Source organism: Anguilla rostrata, chromosome 3 (assembly GCF_018555375.3).
Source record: "Anguilla rostrata isolate EN2019 chromosome 3, ASM1855537v3, whole genome shotgun sequence".
NCBI lineage: Eukaryota > Metazoa > Chordata > Actinopteri > Anguilliformes > Anguillidae > Anguilla > Anguilla rostrata.
The window spans coordinates 56,074,227-56,088,069 of NC_057935.1; the positions used below are offsets into that span (position 1 = coordinate 56,074,227).

At 42.6% G+C, this 13,843-nt stretch overlaps 1 protein-coding gene across 2 annotated transcripts in view; it reads right to left on the reverse strand.

Moving 5' to 3' along the window:
• The window catches only part of col4a5 (collagen, type IV, alpha 5 (Alport syndrome)), a 53,877-nt gene that overhangs the window by 16,632 nt on the left and 23,402 nt on the right, over positions 1 to 13,843 (reverse strand). For both annotated transcript variants that reach the window (XM_064328446.1, XM_064328447.1), the window contains exons 3-27: positions 12,678 to 12,767; positions 12,515 to 12,559; positions 11,607 to 11,651; positions 10,391 to 10,453; positions 9,848 to 9,901; positions 9,701 to 9,727; positions 8,598 to 8,678; positions 8,194 to 8,256; positions 7,427 to 7,462; positions 7,136 to 7,177; positions 6,957 to 7,049; positions 6,471 to 6,524; positions 5,985 to 6,041; positions 5,597 to 5,641; positions 5,430 to 5,483; positions 5,285 to 5,326; positions 3,891 to 3,984; positions 3,124 to 3,159; positions 2,296 to 2,547; positions 2,104 to 2,193; positions 1,916 to 1,986; positions 1,125 to 1,316; positions 782 to 950; positions 535 to 627; positions 332 to 436 (exon numbers count right to left, since the gene is read on the reverse strand). In XM_064328446.1, the coding sequence (XP_064184516.1) occupies positions 332 to 436; positions 535 to 627; positions 782 to 950; positions 1,125 to 1,316; positions 1,916 to 1,986; positions 2,104 to 2,193; positions 2,296 to 2,547; positions 3,124 to 3,159; positions 3,891 to 3,984; positions 5,285 to 5,326; positions 5,430 to 5,483; positions 5,597 to 5,641; positions 5,985 to 6,041; positions 6,471 to 6,524; positions 6,957 to 7,049; positions 7,136 to 7,177; positions 7,427 to 7,462; positions 8,194 to 8,256; positions 8,598 to 8,678; positions 9,701 to 9,727; positions 9,848 to 9,901; positions 10,391 to 10,453; positions 11,607 to 11,651; positions 12,515 to 12,559; positions 12,678 to 12,767 (1,993 nt within the window). The remainder of the gene's footprint in view (positions 1 to 331; positions 437 to 534; positions 628 to 781; positions 951 to 1,124; positions 1,317 to 1,915; positions 1,987 to 2,103; positions 2,194 to 2,295; positions 2,548 to 3,123; positions 3,160 to 3,890; positions 3,985 to 5,284; positions 5,327 to 5,429; positions 5,484 to 5,596; positions 5,642 to 5,984; positions 6,042 to 6,470; positions 6,525 to 6,956; positions 7,050 to 7,135; positions 7,178 to 7,426; positions 7,463 to 8,193; positions 8,257 to 8,597; positions 8,679 to 9,700; positions 9,728 to 9,847; positions 9,902 to 10,390; positions 10,454 to 11,606; positions 11,652 to 12,514; positions 12,560 to 12,677; positions 12,768 to 13,843) is intronic.

A 13,843-nucleotide genomic window follows, 5' to 3' on the forward strand; every position in this document is an offset into this window, starting at 1 on the left:
ATTAACTGGGTCTAAGATTTAATGTGTCAAACATTCAAGGAACAACAATGACAGTGATCAACACATAGCTTTCTGCATCTTTTAAGCCTTTTTGTGCTGTGCAAACCAATGTTAGCAATCAAACATACTTCGATAGGCTCAGTTCATCTGAATGGAACTATTACAGGGGATGGAATCATAAACCAAAATAAGGCAAAATTTCCTGGTTTAGGCATGAATGATGCTATTCACCTAGTTTGCAGCTGCATGTGTACTACTGTAAAATGGATGCATGTGGATGAGTCCATGAAATAGTTCTGCATAGCTGTATGAATCAGTGAAGCAGCCGCACCTTTGACTCCAGGAGGCCCTGGTAAGCCAATTCCAGGGAGTCCAGGTTCACCCTTTGTCCCTGGTAACCCTGGGAAACCAGGCTGTCCTGGCTGACCAGGAGAACCTGTGTAAAGCAAGAAATAAACCAGATTGTAACTCCTCCGTGACAATGTGCCCTCCAGAATTACAGGACTGAGGATAAGGAAATGTTGCACTCCTCACCCGGACCGCCTGGCAGACCAGGATCTCCAGGGGCTCCTCTAGCACCTGGAGCCCCTTTCTCCGACAGAGTTTGACCCGGTTCACCTTTCTGGCCTGCAGACAGAGAATAACAGTGTGAGAAAGTTCACCTTTTGCTAACCCCTCCAACATGTTAATAAACTTCTAACCCCTCCAACACGTTAATTAATTGAATGTCTACATGTGCTGATAAGGTCACGTTCTGAGGCTGAAAATATAAGGCACTCACCTGGTGCACCCGAAAGCCCTGATCTGCCTGAAACGCCCTGAAGACCTTTCTCACCAGGAGGACCCTGAGGACCAAATCCTGGGGAGCCAGTTGGACCCCTGTCTCCAGGGAGGCCTGGAACTCCAGGCTGTCCTGGGGGTCCACGTTCACCTTTAACCAACTGAGACCCCTGCCAACGCAAACAGCTTAGTTTGTAACAAAGTTTGAGTGGCTGAATAGCTCAATACAGTTGAGGGCATGTCACAACCAATTGCTATTATTATAAATCCATGACGATTTGTGTGTTCAGGTGGGACCATTATTCCTGTCTACAGTCACACACAGGAGCATCACATGTACTCACAGAAAAACCTTTGGGTCCTGGTGGACCTTGCAATCCATCCCTTCCAGGTTTTCCATCCAGGCCTGGTAAGCCAGGCGCACCTGGGAACCCTGAGTCACCCTTATCGCCCTTAAGTCCACCAACAGAAATAACATCTCCGGGTTCGCCCTTCAGTCCTGGGTTTCCAGGTGTACCCTGAGGCCCAGGAAAACCCTGGAAACACAGATACATATGTGTGAGCGTAGTGAGCCTGGATATTTAGGGAAAGGACATTAAAAATATTAATTAAAAATATAAATCTGCATGGCAAGGTAACCCCGTACATGCAGTTAATGTTCAGTACATTATGAATATAATGCCCACAAGAATATTAGTTATTACTTCTTCCCACAGTGTTTTCAATACATGGAACAGTGTTCCAGGACATGTAGTAGAGGCAGAAACTCTGTGGGTGTCCAGCCTTGATGCAGTGCTGGATAGTTCTTGTTTGTAAGTGGTGAGCCAGGGTGGACTGAATGGCCTTTCGGATTATTATAATTTTCTTATGTTCACATGTGCTAATGATATTACGGTAATGGTAATGGTATGGTAATGGTAATCTCCATTCTGGATGGCTTTTATTATGAAAAGTGAACAGACAGAGAGTTCTTTCAGGCAGAAGTGCTTATTTCTAATCTATACACAGGAATCATTCATGCAAACTAGTGGCTTTCTCCTTGAACTTTTAGGATGAGGGAGTTTTCTGAGTAATACAAAGAAAAAGATCATGGTCCACGGGACCATGGTGAGAAAAGAACACCAAGGATGCTTACAGGACCCCCGCTCGGACCAACGCTTCCTGGAAATCCTCTGTCACCTTTGGGCCCAGGGAATCCAGGGGTTCCTGCAAGATGGAAGACCATCGTCACACTTAGAAAAGCCAGCTTACAGAACAGCTTGTAGAACAATGAGAGTATGCTTCTCTGGCTCAATTTGTCAACGACGCAGGAACCAGTCTTACCTGGCAATCCTTGGGGACCAGAGGGGCCAGGAGGTCCAGGGATGGTAATCCCATTGACGAAACAGTTAACACAGGTCTCACCCTTTTCACCTGAGAAATCACACAGCGCATAATGCTATCCGCAAGAAGCACAAGAATACTCTTTGCAAGGAATTTTAGTATGGAACAGTGAGACAGTAGTACAACACTAACCTTTCTGCCCTGATTCTCCAGGGAAGCCACGTTCTCCCTGTAGCCCAGGCAACCCTGGGGCTCCTGGGAGGCAGTCTCCACCATCAATTATTTGTCCTGGGGGTCCTGGGGGCCCGGGAGGTCCAGACTGACCTGGTTGTCCAGGCCTACCTGGGGGTCCAGGTAAGGAGATACCTGGCGACCCCTCATCTCCTTTATGGCCCCTTTCTCCAGGAAAACCAGGTGATCCAGGTATACCAGCAGACCCCTCCCCTGTAGGAAAAGCATATCATGGCACAGGTCAAATATACCAGACCATAAACGTGGCTATGGACAGTAGAACATGACTCTGAAGAACCAGTTACTGAGTAACAGCCCATCTTATGTCACTGTGTATCTGTAATCTAGAATGACTATTTCAGTGAAGGAGACTCAGACCAATATACTGTATATTAGAAGGGCTTTTCTCAGGCATATTTGCGTCATTTTTGTGTAATTTTAAAACACCTTTATTCCCCATTTTTCCTTTGTCCCAAATTTGGAAAGTCCAAACACAATTTTAAGTCCATTGCCGATTGCCAATACAGGAAAGTTCAGGCCAGCGTACATTCTCTGAAGGATGTGTGGTCAGCTGCTACTTCCACTCCGCAGTCCACAAGCTGTGCAGAAATTATGCCAATGGACTACACTTTTTGCACAGTGGGCCTACCACCCGTACAGGGTGTGCCCTGCCCTGTGATGTCACGCACAGCCATTGTATTTTCACTGGATCAACTATTCTCCAACAGTAACCAGACACTGCATTTTCCAATCTCTGGGATAGACTTTTGTTTTAATTTTGACACTTACCTGGTAACCCTGGCGGTCCGGGAGGTCCAGTGAAACCTGACGAACATGGGCAAAAATCACAGAAGGCTCAACCTTTTATCTATTCATATACAAATAACAACAGACTGGGCTACGTATGAATCAATAAAAGCATAATGCTTGCACATCCGGCAAATTCACCCACAGGTTTTTGGAGAGGATAATACCACACACTGTCTTTCTTGCAAACACTTATGTAATGACACATTCTTGAATTCTTACATGTTATGTAACCATAAATTGAAAGACTTCATTTTATGACTTTGTTAGAAAGTGTACAGTAAGGCCAGTCAAGACAATGCTCAGTTGCTCTGATCTATGCGGTCCTTCATTCCCCTGAGGAAAAGTTCCATTACCATAGTACCTCAGGTATTTACTGATATGTCATTAACCTTCAGACACAATTACATGCAAGTGTTAAATTTTATTTCCTTACAAACATACTTTGGTGAGTTCAGATTTCAACAATATTAACCTACCAAATTGTATTTGTTTAGAATTAAATAACACTTCCTTATTCAGTCAAATTTATTTTGAAGTCAAATTCAAGGGAAAAGGTGAATGAATGCTGCTCATTGACAATTGACTCAATTCATTAAGTATGCATTCTGAGTTGTAAAAACATGAAAGGTGTAACGGCAGTGGAAAACCTGCTGTATTGTGTCCCACTAGGGTGTTTGGGAGCATATAATGTTTAATGTAATATAAAAAAGCAAAAATGCTGTCTCCAAATGTCTGCTACCACATACCTTGCAAGCCACGGTCCCCTTTCTGCCCGGGCAACCCTTGGAAACCCTTGTCACCTTTGGGCCCCACTCTGTCGAAGTTCGGTCCACTCAGCACCTGCCACATTTGTTTCAATGCTCATCCATGAGTTTTCCCATGTTGCACGGGTTCATATGAACGTACAGATTTACATCCAGCATCATTACTCGCTATACACAAGATCTACAATAACATTGTAGGGAACAACATGATAATACACAGCATCACAGAGAAAACTGGGATCATGCACAATGCCTAGGATTATGTGTTTAAACTGACCAGTGCTGAGTCCTGAGGTGGCCTTCTAAGCCCTCCCCTAACCACTCCAAGAAGTGCCACTCAATGATGTTTTTTTCTAATGTCATAACGAGGGCCACTCACAGTGAAGGAGTTGAATAGCGAAGGAGGTGCAAAAAAAGGGTGTTTTGTTCCTTGATTACATGGAAAGGTTCCCTGTGCTGACCCTCTCCTCCACCTGCTCTCCTCTTACTACTGCTTGCTCCCCATGCCACAGTGCTTAGAGAAAAGCTCTGAGCTGTCCATGCCTGCCCACACACGTTCAGTTCCATCCAGCCCCTTCCTTCCATTGCTACACTTGAGTACGAATGTGCACACTCTCCTCTCTTTTGTAGCCAATGCGCAAGTGGCAGACATGAAAAGCATGATTGGATATCACTTCACTCCCCAGTCTGCAGGTTTACAAGCTTGGCCGAAGTGGGTATTCAGGGAGTAACTTGCCCCCAAGCCTGCACTGATATTTTATCACTTTAGAACATGCTTGAATGCATTAAGTTAATGTGACAATTGGTTTAACTGTATACAGACAATTATGATTGGTCTACTCTTATCTACTTTTTTTAGCTAAACCTTAAAACACATCCTTGCTAGGTGATCAACTAGAGTAGGGTTGTCAAACTAAAGTCCCAACAGGCTACAGTGTCTGCGGTTTTTAGTTGTTTCCTTGCCATCTGCCAATTAAGGCCTTGAAAACAAGGTCTGTGGATTTTTTACCCAATCAATGACTTAAGTGAACCACTGGTGCCGAAAACACCCCGAAAACCAGCAGACACTGTGACCCACCAGTACTGGTGTCTGACACCTGGGATTTACACGTCAAGTCTAATAGGGCCTATAGGATACTGACAAATCTGTGCATATCACTATAGAATACTTTTAATTGTAGCACTATAAATACACTTCTATTATACTTCACGCCAGACATGAGTGAAGTCCAACAAATTTTGTAGAGACAAAGCATAAATTATAAAACTGCTTGCTTCATACTATTGTGATATGTAAAATTTCTTGATTGAAATCAAAGATTTTGTGAATGACTATGAAATAATAATTGTAAAAGAAATAAAGGGAAAATACTTACAGCGCCCGGAGGCCCAGGGTAGCCACGATCTCCTTTTTCACCCTGGAAGTGTGTATTAAGGATTAACATACATTTAGAGCATTTCATGTTTTATGGTATGTGCTAATTCATCCTAGACAAATGGTGAAATCTGAAATAGTTTTACCCTCTCGCCATCTCGGCCTGCTAGACCTGGTTGGCCTGGCTCTCCTTTCTGACCCTGTAAATGAGAGAGAGATTAAAAAGGGAGGGAGAAAGATTATATTACAAAAACAAGGACTAATATTTTAACTCTCATAATCTAAACTGAACCATTGGTTTCAGACTGCTCACCGGGAATCCTCCTGGACCTGGGTCTCCATCTTTACCTGGCTTCCCCTGAGATACCAAACAGACAAGATGTTCAAACTCTTCAGCTTCACAACATCTCTAGCTGTCCATCTTTTATTTTCTGAGCAACAGCCAAATTAGTGTCATGTGACAATATGTACACACACACTTAGGAGCAGACAGCTGACCACCCTTTGTTTCAGAGGCAGATTCAATCAGAGTGCATGGCGCTCATGCTAAGTCCTTTGGATCAGCTCTGGGCATCTCAGTCTAGTTGACATAATCGAGTGCGATCAAATGTTTCCTCACAAAGTACAGAAGTGAGAAAGGGTCTACCTGCCGGGCCCTGGATGTCAGTATGAAGGGCAACAGATAAGCAAGCAACACTCACCCTTTTTCCAGGTTCACCTGGCTCTCCTTTTGAGCCTGCTGGACCGCTGGCAGGACCCTGGAAACACAACAGCATTTTCTTAGGAACATTAACAACATTCTTCCGGTTCCAGTACACTCGCATTTGACAAACATAATTTCTTGTTCCTTTCGGAGCACGATCACTATTAGCAGTGTATGTGGATTTCCTCTGATTTGACTAAAATGTGAACAACAAGTGGGAATTCTTAAGAAATTATTTATTACAGGAGCTATGAACATAGTATATAGATTCAGTATACAAACTGAGATTGAGTATACAAATGGTCATCTTCAGAAATGGATAGAAAGAGGAGAGTGGGTGAGGCAGCAGAACATACACACATCCATCTGGATGCACATATATGACTACTGTAAAAAACCATCTGTATATGAACAGAAAAAGTTTGTATACCTACACACAGGTATTGGATATACACATGACAAACAGACTGAGTGCGGTACGTACAGGAGGCCCTGGGAGGCCAGGTTCACCAGGCTCTCCAGGAAGTCCCCGATCCCCCTGAAACACAAAAGTATTGCATTCAATTTTAAGACATAGTCATAAAACATAATCATAAAACATAAACATAAAATATATTGTACAAATCCACTGTGGGTCTAAAGAGAATCACTGAAGCCACCAATGGCCTTTGTAATGTTATGTGCACATGCCATTTTCTGCAGTGCCATCTAGTGGTATAATCTGAGAATAGCAACAGAGTAACACAATTCTGAACAGTTCATGCGCAGACACGACCAGTGAACAATATGATTCCTGTACACTGAAAAGAAAACAAGACACTATGAAATGAAAACACTAACATCCACTGTTCATTAAAAAAGTAAAGCTAAAAGTTGCAGATATGTCTCAATTCTACCAAGGCAAAATATAGTTTAACCCTTTGCTTGACACATCCACTTCAATCACAAGTCGGGGGTGATTCTCCTGTACCTTATCTCCTCTCTGCACCTCAGAGGCCGTCGGCCTCTTCTGTTCTCCGATCTGTCCAGGGGGCCCCGGAGGCCCTGCAAGACCCGTTTCACCCTGCACACACATACACGGCTGTCATCTGGAGCCACCACATCCACACAGAACTCTGACACTGAGGGGAATCCGTGCGCAAGTCCTACCTTCTCTCCTTTAGGTCCTTGGAAGTTCAAACCCATGTTACCCTGCGTGAGGAGGGAACAAACATGTAAGTATGTGGGGCGGGCAGGCAAAAGTGACAGACGCACAAACAGGCATTAAGAAATGTTTAGAACCCACATGGTTTTGTTGTTACGTCAAATGCCAGACAGACATGTATACGGAAACATGGAGGGATGGATGCATGAACAATAGAATCATTGCAAATTATGCAGATGGGTGGATCATTTTGAAAACTTCAAAAGTTAATGTGGAAGTTGGGGACAAAATCATACCTTGGGTCCAGGGGGACCAGGAGGCCCAGGACGGCCCTGAAAAACAAATGTAACATTGATGCACGCTTTAGTATTTCCAACACAAAAAGCCCTTACAATAACTTTTCATTTCACTAAATCCCCATCAAACTTGATCAGGTTATCTCAAAGTATTCTGTGAGCATACAGCTTACATATGCTTAGAGCACTCCTGGTTGATACAACATTTTTCCAGTTTACATTAAGAGTTTATACAATGGACTAACAGAGTGATGGGTTCAGAGTACAGGCCTTTTGGGAATAGTTAAGCATGTGTGTATTGATTAATGATTTAGTATAGCAGGCGAGGCCTGGTCTTTGGGGTCTGGGTTGTAAATTGTGTGGCCTGAGGTCAAGGGCCATGGTGGGAAAGGCCTCTGGCCTCCTTCAATGGACATCAAGACACCATAAGGTATCAGGCACCATAAGGTATCAGACTAATAGCATGCGAAGTTGATGAACAAAGCGCATGTCATTATGGAACAAAAAGACGGACCCACACAAGATAAGATGGGACATGTGCGTCATGTCATGCCAGCCCCCCAATGGTATTTAAACTAGGTTAGAAGACCAGTGCATAGAAGGCCACTGTGCCACAAACTTGTGTCGTGTTTCAGTGATCTTCCCACTGGCCAGTGTGATTACAATAAACGTGTACTTTTTAGTCATCTTGGCAAATTCTTGCCTAGCCTTGACGTTTTCCATGTAAAGCAACAAAAGTAACCCGAAAGAAAGGGTTCCTGGTGTACCTCATAACCACGGGGGCCCGTTGGACCAATCGGACCAGGCAATCCCTGAGGTCCTGGGTTTCCCTGAAATAGAGAACAATGTTGAGTTCACCATCCGAACACTCCACAGCATTGCACTGGCCGTAATTAAACAGCGAAGGAAGGGTTAACTCCGTCTTTGTTTCTTGGTGAAGCAATGGCTCTCCAGCACTGGTTCCAGCACTGTCTGGAATACTGATCTGAGGACATTTTGCAATATAAAATGAAATATGTAACTGCACAGGATGTACAGGGCCCGGAGCTGTTAATCCATAATATTCTGAAACAAATTCCTTTCACATTTAGTGTCTTGCATTTTGCTGAGCTGAGGTAATATGTTCTGTGTGCACTAAATTTACAGCTGAACCCTAAAATCTGTCACTTACGGGTACACCGGGGAGGCCCGGTAAACCAGGATCTCCTTTCTGTCCAAATTGGTTTGATGAGATGACTTCACCAGGGTCCCCCTGCAGAGGCAAAAGGGTGGGGTAAGGGCACCAAATCTGACTTACCACCATAGTGACAGGTAAACAACAAAGAAATGAGCATGCACACTGCCAGCCCAATGACTGCATTAACATCAAGATTTCAGAACAACTGTGCCTTCATCAGAACCACAGCCAGATAATATGAGATCACAAACATTGTAGATCAATTCACACACTGATTATGTGTAAACCAGTGAAATGACCGTAGCCAGCCTAGTCAGCTATCTTAAGGGCTGCCACATATTAAAATTTGTTCATTTTTCTAAATAGTCACACACACTCCATGCATTACAGTGTAAGTTATAGCCTTTCAAAATGTATGTTAAACCAAAGGTTGTAAGTTCCTTGATGTGTCCTTACAGAAAATAAAATGATCACAGACAGATCACAATCACATGTACAGAAGGTAACACATTTTTATCAGCAACAAAACTATTTTTCACTACTAGTATATTTAGTACTTTCATGAAAAAATAATTACTGGAACACACCAACCAATAGTATCATAGGAAGCTGAACTCATGCAGTTACAACAGTTGCCAGCCTATCAGATTAGTGGCTGGCAAAGAACCTCATTTTTTCATAATGCACATAACATTTTACACCTGTGGACTACTTTATAACTATAACATACACTGTCATAGCGCATACACATATAGCAATAACTAAAAATGTTTGTATGCATTTCATGATCTAACTGTGGCATCAAGCGTAATGACACTATATAAAATGGAAGTTGAGTGCATACCAGCAGAAATAAATCAACACATTTAGACATTGCCTAAGCAGCTAAAAATGATGTGCAGTGCTCCTTTTAGCTCTGCAATAAACACGTTGATATGGGTGAGCTGTTTGTCTCTCAATGCCTAAATTAAAAAGGGCTTATATTTATATTTATTTTAACAAAAAATTTCAAAAGGCTCATATATTTATTTATTCATAAGACTGCACTATCTGGAGCAAAGCATAAGAGGATGAACAAATTAAATGTAAAAACTTGCCTTGGGACCTGGTAGACCGGGAGGACCCTAACGAGAAAAAATGGAAGAAGTAGAGCGCATCACATTTAATCTCAATGCAAAATTATTTATGGTGGTTGAAAATACATGTCTTTATTTACTTATTTACAAACAATACATCCAACTCACTGGAAACCCTTGTATCCCCGGAAGGCCAGAGCTTCCTGGAAATCCACGGTCCCCCTGCAAACAAGAACACAATAAAAACTAATTAGACCCTGGACTTTCATCGGGGGGTCCATGAAGGTACTTTAGGTGGTCTAAAATCTCAAAATCATCTTTATAAACACCTTCAATAAAACTGGATGAGAGCAGGTTGAAAACTCCTGACTTAGACCACTGGCATTAGAATGCCAATGCAGTGCACAATGTAGCCAGCGGGGGAGGCTGTATCATCACAGAGCTCTGGCAAGAATGCTTAGAACAGGGCGGCCTAACCCTGTTTCTGGAGATCTAGCTGTAGGTTTTCATTTCAGCCCTAATTTATCAGGTAAAAGATAGGTATCTCGAGTTGTTGAATTAGGTGTGCTTTGTTAGGATTTGGAGTGAAAACCAACAGGACAGTTGATCTCCAGAAACAGAGTTGGGTAGCCCTAACATTTACTAAAACTGAATTAAACTGATCTACATGTTTCCTCTCATGGAAGGCCTTAGTTCCTTAGTGACACTTACCTTTGTCCCGTTACACCCTGGAGTTCCCCTCGGTCCTGGAGGTCCGTCCTGTCCTGGAAGACCCTGCAGAGGCAAGAGATGGTGAGATGGACTATAACATAAGATAATTTAACAAAAGATAACATAACATAACATGTACTGTTCAGATGATCGGAGGGAAAAGGTGAATGACACCACAAGAGACAGTTAATGAACGGAAAGCTACACGGAGAGGGAGAGTGAAAGTAGAAGAAAAGGGTAACGACTGATTAAGACAGAGTGCAGGGGTAATTATTTACATTATAATAGTTTTTCTCCCTTTCCTCCCAAAGTGACGTACAATAACATGTACAATTATACACAGATATTTATATCAGTGTTTGTTGTTGTAATCCACATTATTTATTTTGATTCAGACAAGCACGTATCCTCCTCTGAGCACAAGAAAATGCTGCCACTTGTTATCACACCACAGTTTGCAAGTGGGGCTCACACAGACATTGTATCAGGGAAAGACACTGAACATGCAGTTTAACAGGTGGACTTTCAGGATGCCCATTTGACCAGCAGAGGCTGCTAGTGAGCAATGAGATGCTGCAATCAGGCAAATTTCATCACTGGGTGGTGCTGCAGCTGATTATATGTCACTCTGTGGGGCAGCCAGCCACATCTGGCACTGGCACTGTCCGAATTCGATCCCACACATGGGAGCCATCCACTAAACAATGCCTCAACAGGCTGAGATAGATAGATAGATAGATACTTTATTGTCCACTTTTGTGGAAATTTGCCTTTGGCTTCACCATAGTTACAAAAAAAAGCAGTCACACAATACAGGCTAGAAAACAACACAATACTAACAATATAGGTTTTGACAATACAGGCCACGAACAACCCAGTACATAGACAACACAGCACAACAGAGCTCCAAGTACCTTCCCAGTACATTAGATTGCTATGGTCAAAATATTAAGTATTTATCAAAGCAATGGTATGTGGAATGAAAGACTTCTTAAATATGTTTTTTGAGGCTCTGGATCTGAGGCTCTGAGGCTCTGGGTACTCTATAGCGCCTCCCAGAGGGGAGCATGTCAAATTCATTATGAAGGGGATGTGAAGGATCAGAGCCACCCTGAAGCCCCTTCATGGTAATTCTTGGGGACAAAACAAATTCATTTCGGTGATGCTCCTATGAGTGAAGGAGTTGCGAATATCAGGAGTGGAACATAAAACTCACTGGAATCCCTGGGGTTCCAGGAAAGCCAGGAAGCCCTGGTGGACCCTGCAAACAAGATCATATGAACACTTAAACAGCTGAAACAGAATAACTGTTTTTCGCCATTCACAATACATATAGTACATCCTCTCTCAAGGGCACTGTACATTAACATGGCATCACACAACTTCGAACAATATCTGGAGGTATGTGGTAATGTCAATACATATGTGCCTTCAAAGTAAAAAAAATTGGCCAGTACAAACTAGCTCCTGGCTGATGGTCTAAATTTAATAATCTTTTTATCAATGTAAAAGATGTAATCTGTAATCCACAGCATGGAAGTCTCACTCACATTTCATGTAACAAATACCTGTGGTTTTCCACTGATAAGTACTTTTGAAAAGAACAGGCCATTCAGTTCTTATTATCTTGTCAACCACTTACATTCAAAACCACATTCTAAATGTGGCCAAACAAATTATTTCTGGTATAACCTTCTGTGACTTACATGTATATTACATCCTCTTGGCATTATGCCCAATCTGGATAGCAAATTTACTACTTCAGGATCCTGATATGCCTTGATCCTTTCCATTATGCAGATAATACAGTTGCATCTCCCCAAATATCCTTGCTTTGCTTTTTTTGGAAATGGGTATGGCTTGACATTTCATATAATACAAGACTACAAGTGCATATATCAGTAGATTTAACAGGATCTTTCTGTTTCTGGATCTTGACCTCATCCTCCAGGTTATACTATAAGCACTACAGCCTGTAACCCTGTGCAGTGTGCCCTAGGCAATATTTGCCTTTTCCATTCTTTTCTCAGTTAATACATGTCTCTAACTTGTTTTGTTCCAGAGCATGGCTATGGGTTGTTCTTACTACCTAAACATTTAGTGAGCCAACAGTTGAGTACTTACTCTGATTCCTTTTGGTCCAGCCGGTCCTGGAGGCCCATCATTGCCCTGCCAGGGAGAAAGCGTTAGTCGTTTGGCATCCCCAGCAGTGTACTGCTGAACGAGTGGAGTGGTGTTGTAGACAAGACAGTATCTATGGTATGATTAGAATGGAGGGGGCCCCAACCTTCTCTCCCCTCGGTCCAAGAGGGCCCTCCGGCCCAGGAAACCCTGGCACCCCTGGCTGGCCCTGTAGTCCTGGAAAGCCTCTCTCCCCCTGCGAAGCGGGACACATACAGCGTTAGAGAGCGGCACTTCAGAAGAGCAGTGATACTGAGGCTGGCCTCAAAGAGCGTGACTCATTCAAAAGATTAATCCCAAAAGAATGACAGGTACAGTAATATAATTTAACTACACCCAATTACTGACAGGCAGTCACAGTCAGACTGGAAGGGCTAATATTTTATCATGTTACGCCCTGTCTTAAACTATGACTCACAGTTAAATGCAAGTATGGCCTTCAGCTAAATGAAATCACCAAAATAGGTCTGTGGCAAAAACAGTTACACCTGCAATTAATGGCTAGTCAAAACAGATAAATGCTGATTAAATCCAGGACTGTAATATACCTTACCTTGGGGGAAGGAAGGGATTTGGAATTCAACTAAACACAAAAATGTATTCTTTGTAAGGGGCAAGATTATCATCAGGAGACTAGTGCTAAGAAAAGATAGCATTAGGCCAAGGCTAAAACTGTTACAGTTACTCACATTTCTGTCTTGTTCCACATACGGCTGTCATAAAGGCATACTGTATCCCTACAGCACATTAGTATGCACAGCCAACAAAACTTGGGAAGAATTAAACAGCTTTTAAGAGTTGCTCAGTTTGCATTATTAGTGCAGTGTAACTGGTGAAGACGTGCAGATACATAATGAGTCTGAATACTTAATGAGTTAGGGAGTAGGACAAAGGGAGCAACATGTTGAAGAACCAAAATAACAAACAGAAATAATATATATATTCAAATCATAACCAGTACACATACGAGAAGCACTAATACATTCAGAGTGTTGACTGGTTGGCAGGCATATGGACCAGGTTCAACAGATTTAATTGCATTAACAGTCATTTGAAGAAGGAGGTAACAAAACCCACAGTCCTAAAGCCAGTTGCCCCCTGTGCGAAATGAGGTGAAATGTGAGCATAACGTGGGTACAGCAAGGAATCTGTGCTGTTTGTTGTTCCCTTGTGGTGCACATTAAAAAGGAGAACCTGGCCCACTTCAGAGGACACTAAGCATGCATACAGACCACAGCTAACTTTCTTTTCTCCTCCGCTAGAACAAACTTC